Source organism: Pezoporus occidentalis, unplaced genomic scaffold (assembly GCF_034315485.1).
Source record: "Pezoporus occidentalis ecotype Australia unplaced genomic scaffold, CSIRO_AGI_Poc_V1 ctg31, whole genome shotgun sequence".
Classification (NCBI taxonomy): domain Eukaryota; kingdom Metazoa; phylum Chordata; class Aves; order Psittaciformes; family Psittacidae; genus Pezoporus; species Pezoporus occidentalis.
In genome coordinates, this window is record NW_026915052.1 from 6618829 (window position 1) to 6624828 (window position 6000).

Here is a 6000-nt window from a genome sequence, read left to right on the forward strand (position 1 = left end):
CTTGGCAGTCATGCTGCCATCCACTGTCATTTCACTAAACCCCCACAAAAGCTTTGGGTGACGTCAGAAGCAACATGAAAGAATAAGACAGTATCCAAGCAGCTTACAGGGAGGAAGACCCATTCTGTCTCATCCTCTTGTCTTGTGGTTGCTAGCTAGAGAAAATAGGGTTGGTGGGAAGGAGTCACTAAGGACTTAGGGAAAGAGGGCTGGGTATAGACCAGAGCAGATATATAAAGGAATGCACCTCACTGCTTCACAGGAGTAGTGGAGTTGACATTAGCCCTGAGAACCACCTTTGAGGTTGCTGTGAGGGTGAAGATCCCTTGGAAAAATTACATGCACTGGGCTTTGCACCAGTGGCCAGCAGCTGGTCCTAAAATAACTCAGTATTGACTAAGGAGAGGAAGTGATCATTCCTGCATCCTTCCCACAGTGCTGAGAGATATTTGTTGCTATTTCCCATAGTGCAACTCAGATTTGAAAGGTTTCTGTGGCAGGTAGGAGTGAAAATGTAATTTCTCTTTTCTGTGCCAAAGCCTGGACAGCAAGCACGTGTCATGATGTGCATGTATGTGGGAAGGGGAGGAAGCCACCGCATAGCAGGAAACCACATAAAAAGGAAAATAATTCCTAGCGGCCACCCTGGTGCTTCTGTTGCTACAACTTCAGGGTGCAAACCCACTGTTAATGGAATTGCATGAAAAGTAATTGCCAGATATGACTAACGCTCCTTGTGTGTCATGGACTGACATAAATATATTTCAGTGCTGTGTGCAGCACAGAAGGGCTCAGAAACAGCTTGACTGTCAGCTTATATTAAGATGGGAAGGAGATGCTTAGCTAGGGAATAGTTTCTTTTGAAACACCGTGTTTTTCCACCTTTGCTTGTTGATGAGAGGATGGAGCATGGATTCCTGCCATCCCCTGCTCATTGTCAAGTGTTACTTCAAGCAGCCACTTAACAAAATAACTTCAAAAGGCTGAAGGATGAGGTTGACTTACACACTCATCTACACCTTACTGGTATGGTTATTGTGTGACCCACAGTGCACAGGTGAAGCTGAACCCTATAGAGAAGGGTAGTCCCCAGGGAGGGTGCTAGCAGTCTGTTATCCATCTGGCCCAAAGGAAGCAACTTTTCATTCATTTCCTCTGGTGAAGGTTTCTGATGGAATGCACCATATATGTTTTCCCTCAGACTGGCACAGTCTGGTTGGCTTTGATCACCCATGGATTCCCATGTTCCTCAATCCTACTTGTTTCAGCCTCCTTTTGGAATTGTGTTCTTGGCATCTGTGCACCAGCACCAATGCCGGCACAATTCCACATACATCTCCTGTGAATTTGAATCATGTGGTTTAATTATAATAGGTTATCAAGAGCTCTTATCACTGTTGCTGAGGTACTCTTAGCAGAATTTTAAATGTTAGTAAAATCTGCTTAAAATGGACAACTTTTAGTTCTTTTTGTTCATTTCTATCTCCCGTTGTAGTACTCATGTTGATTAATATGCCACTTGCAAATACAGAGAGGCTAATGATATATGGAAAAGCAGACTATTCTGCTTGCATTTCCTTTCATGTTTGCAGTTTTAAAGAGCTGAAGCTGAATTAAAAGCTGAACCAAAACAGATTTCTGTGCTGGGGTCTTATCAATCCAGGTGTGCATAGCAGCCAATTCAGTTACAAATCTGAGTGTCTTTCATTAAAGTTCCATTGTCTGTTCTAAAACTTGCTGGCCATCCCCTAGTTCCCTGGTGAACTTGCCAAATGAGCAATGCAGGATGGCGTGGAGGAAAGAACCCTCATTCCAGAATGCGAAAATTCTATGATATGTCAGTTGTCTCGCCTAGCCTGGCCCTCTATGGTCCTGAATTCAGTCCCTAATGCAGTTGTGAAATCTTGGATAAACTACTTGCCCTCTTTATCCCCCCTGCTCCCATCTATCTGCCTAGAGCGTAGGGGTGGGGATTGCTTTTCATGGTGTTTAAGATGGTGCTTGGACTGTAGGTGCTCCAGTGATATGAATGTAAATGACAATGGTATTGCCTTACTGGATGAGGGCCTCTGCAAAGAAAAATGAAGGTAAAGCCCGTTCCTGTTCTGACTATCTTCTGTTCCTTGGTTAGCAGAGACTTTCAAAATGGAGCTGGAGGTCAGTCTGTAAGCTGATTGCAATCAGTGAATGGGCGCTATTCCAGGAATCTTTGGAAGAGACCTTTTGTGTGTAGCAAGCTTCATTTTAGCTGTGCCACTTCCTCATATGTTTGCATGTAATAAGGCTACTGTTTCCCTCCCCTTTTTTTCTTTCCTTTTCAGGGGAGGAATGATCCAGACTTGTGAACAGTATCAATTTGTCCATCATGTCATGAGCTTGTATGGAAAACAGCTTTCTAGAGCTGCAGAAGAATAAATGTTCATGATATTCCTAAAGGCTAAAACCAAGAGAAGTTTTGACTGCATTCAGATATATTTCAGATCTGATAAGAGACACATGGTAACCTGGCTGTCTTAGCTGGAAAAATATATTATTTTACTTTGATATTGCTTTTATGCTCTTGTTTGCATTGACATTTAAGACCTGAGGTACGCCTTGTCTTAAACATATGTGACAGGACATAATCTTCACCCAAAAATGGCTTATTTATACTGTAAATAAGAATAGTAGCTTCATTTGTTACAAAAGAAAAAAAAAAACAGAAAAAAATCCACTGTCTTCAGTTTGCTATTTTTAAAAGATCATTGCTAATATATTCAAATACAGTGTGAAACTTTTTGAATTGTCATGCTGAAATGTGGCGTATATTGACTAAGCTTGGAAGTAACTTTTTGCCTATTTCTGGTTGTTTTTACATATAAAATTACCGAATACTGTGTATATCGTAAACCTTCTGAGCCTCTGCATTGAAAGGTTCAAGTAGATTCACATTGAAATGACGTTTCACACATCATCTTTGCTTGTTTATTTTTTTCTAAAGCAGTCCATCACCAGTGTTATCAGAACTAAGGGGTAGAGGGGGGAATATTTCAATGATATTAGTCAGATTCTTACCTCTAGATCTTACCAGCAATGTGCCCCAGTATCATGACAGCTGGGTGAATCTGAGGATCATAGTAGAAGTTAACCTGAACAGAAATTCTTCATGCTTTACCTTTTCTTTGTCAATACTTTGGCATCTCATTCAGCCACCGGATTTGATTTTTGCGAATAGTTTCTCTTTTTACGTAGCCAGATGACAATCCAAATACAATTTCCCCTGAAATTTGAGGTTTAAAATCGTGTGCGGAATTTGCTGAGTTAAGTTAATCTTTGTTTAAAATGTAATAAAATCACTTGTATTATATGAAATTGAAATAGTTTCAAAACTTTGAGGGTGATGAGGTGCTCAGTGCTCGTTTAAATTAATGCAAATCCTATAGAGAGCTTAAAAAAAAAAATCATTGTGAATGTGCTGGCTGCTTTCTGATAAATTTGCTCTTAAACCAAATTCAGACAATCATTAGCCCGTTCTAATCACTAGTCCAGACAGCAGTGTTTCCTTTTCAATAATACAGACTACTGCCCATGCTTTTCTTTTTAGACCTCAATCAGGCTGTAAAGACTTCAGTTTGTGCTTTTTGCTTAGAGGTAAACACATGTTTAAGTGCTTTATCGAGCACAGGAAAATGGAGGTACACAGGAGCCTTAACATGAAAGATGAGTGGTTCATGAACAGAAGCTATAATGATCTACTAAAAATATTTTTGCTTCTCTTTATTTGTAACAATAACCAAAACCCACTGCTTTTATTAGTGCAGGAGATTCTGAGAATTTACTGCACTTCCTAATCAGGAGAAGGTAAAGCAGCTCTCAGAACAATAAGGGCTGATCCTGCTTCCACTGAGATTTTGCCATTGACGTCAATAGGTGCAGGGTAGGGCCTGAAATATTAAGCCTACAACTTCATCACTGTGGGGAAAGTTTCCCAGTATTTCAGTACACATCTTTGTGTTTATTCTGTACCCATGAACCTGTAAAAATCCTGTCAGCAGGGTTTGCATGAATGTGTGGCAAAATGTGTTATCTTTAAACCACTTGATTTTATTGCTGTATTTAAAATATTTTCTTCAGTGAGAAGCTAGCAGGAAGAACTGGCATTCTTTTAAAAAATACTGGTGGTACTCATTAAATAGAGCAATAAATTTAAGCTTTTGAGCATAACATGACTGTTAGTTTTATGTAAACCTTGCTAGCTGTATTCTCCCCATTGCTACTGATTCTTTCAAAGGGATAACACTATTCCATCTAAGTACTCCTTAGAAATAAAAGAGGCACCACTGATGTTCTGAATAACTTTGTAAGTGGAAATTCCTATAAATGTTTTCAGCTGTTCAGTGCCCTTCAGTGTCATAACTCAGTGAATAAAATTACTTGTTCTGGCATCAGCTTCCTGTGCATCTGCTAAATCATGGTTTTTGATATTTGATAGGAGTGTGCATATAGGAGCAAAGTTCTGTGTATAAGTTGCCTCCTGTAAAAGGAGGCATTCTAGCAGTCAATTGCTTTATGGCAAACAAAAGTATAAAGGGCTCTAAGATACTAACTTTTAGAGGTCCTTGCACAGATGTTCAGCAGGTATTACGTGGCAATACTTCACTGATTTTAGTAGAAGAGAATGATTTATACCAATGAAGGAAATTTAGCCTCTTCTCCACTCCTGTTCTACATATGTGGAATGTCCTGAGCAAGTATCCATTGATAAAATCAGGCTGCTTTGTTTTCATTCACTAATACAAAGCAAGTGTCAGCCTAGTTGCACAGTCTGGTTACAAGGGCTTCAGTGCTGCTATCTCACACCAGGCAAGAGCATGCCACTTGGTTAGGATCAAAATATTGAAATGCCTTGTTACTTTGTCTAACAGATTTGGACCTAATCCTCCTATATACTCTTCAGTCTTACTGTAATTAATGTATTTCTCTCTCATTTTTTATTTTTTTTTTAATAGAATTTGGTGTCTGAGATTAGCAGAAAGGAGCTGTGGCCATGCAGAAGCACTTGAGATGAGCGGGGCTGCTGCTTCTGTAGTCAATAAGTTTGAAACTGAGCTGACAATAGGAATTAAGTGAAGCTATGTGTCTTATTAGATTTCCCTTTTTACTGGGCACTCTCTCTGTGTTAAAAGAAAATTCCTAGCACATTTCCTTCACTCTCTTCAGCTCAGTGTCTAGGTGTCTTTGTACTGGAGACTACAGCATTAATGCCTGCAAAGTTGTTCCCCAGAGGACTGAATTCCTCTCTCCATGTAGGTCAGCATATAACAAAACTTGTGATAATTTTATTTAGAATCAACTGTGATGTCTATTTCAAAAGCTTTTTCATACTTTGTGAACAGAGCAAAGCCTAGCTCAGTGCCTTACTTGTTTGCTAGTCAGTTGGTCATTGGCCATTGCACTTAAGCAGTGTTACCCTGTTTATGCTTCTGTCATGGTAACAGACTAATGATACCCTCTGTTCTTTTATAGGTTCTCTGAAATCAGCAGATGCACAGTTATGTAAGAACAAAAACTAATATTGCACTTGAGAGTAAGAGTTGTCTCCAGGTAAAGGTGAAGGATCCTTCATGTCTCTGAAGGATCAAGATAAAGATGACTTAGTCAAATTACTCCGAAACTACCTAGCAGTTATATTTACTTGCAAGAGTTTCAGAAGTAGCTAACAGTTCTGCACATTTCCACTACAATTAGTCTACTTTGGAAAATCTTAACCTTGCAGTTGCAAAAAATCTTAACTTGCAGTTGTAAAAGAGCTTGAGACCAAAGAGATCACTAGACGGGACCTACTGTCTTTGCAGTGAAGGAACCATGTAGCTTGCACACATGTGGTCTTAGAAAGCGTATACCTGCTAATTGGTGAGTTTAACAGGTTTTAGAAGTGGACCTGCACTATTATTTTTTTATGTGTTATTTCCTGGAAACCATTTTAAATGAAGAGAAATGGTAAATCTACAGTTTGTTAGC

The 6000-nt window shown here is 39.4% G+C and overlaps 1 protein-coding gene across 9 annotated transcripts in view; it reads left to right on the forward strand.

The window, feature by feature from the left end:
* The window catches only part of PTPN5 (protein tyrosine phosphatase non-receptor type 5), an 82636-nt gene extending 78209 nt beyond the window's left edge, over positions 1-4427 (forward strand). For 8 of the 9 annotated variants that reach the window (XM_062628141.1, XM_062628144.1, XM_062628143.1 and 5 more), the window contains one exon: positions 2322-4427. In XM_062628141.1, the coding sequence (XP_062484125.1) occupies positions 2322-2415 (94 nt within the window). In that variant the 3' untranslated portion in view covers positions 2416-4427. The remainder of the gene's footprint in view (positions 1-2321) is intronic. The other variant, XR_009966541.1, reaches the window with a different exon arrangement.
* Positions 4428-6000: the final 1573 nt, after the last annotated feature.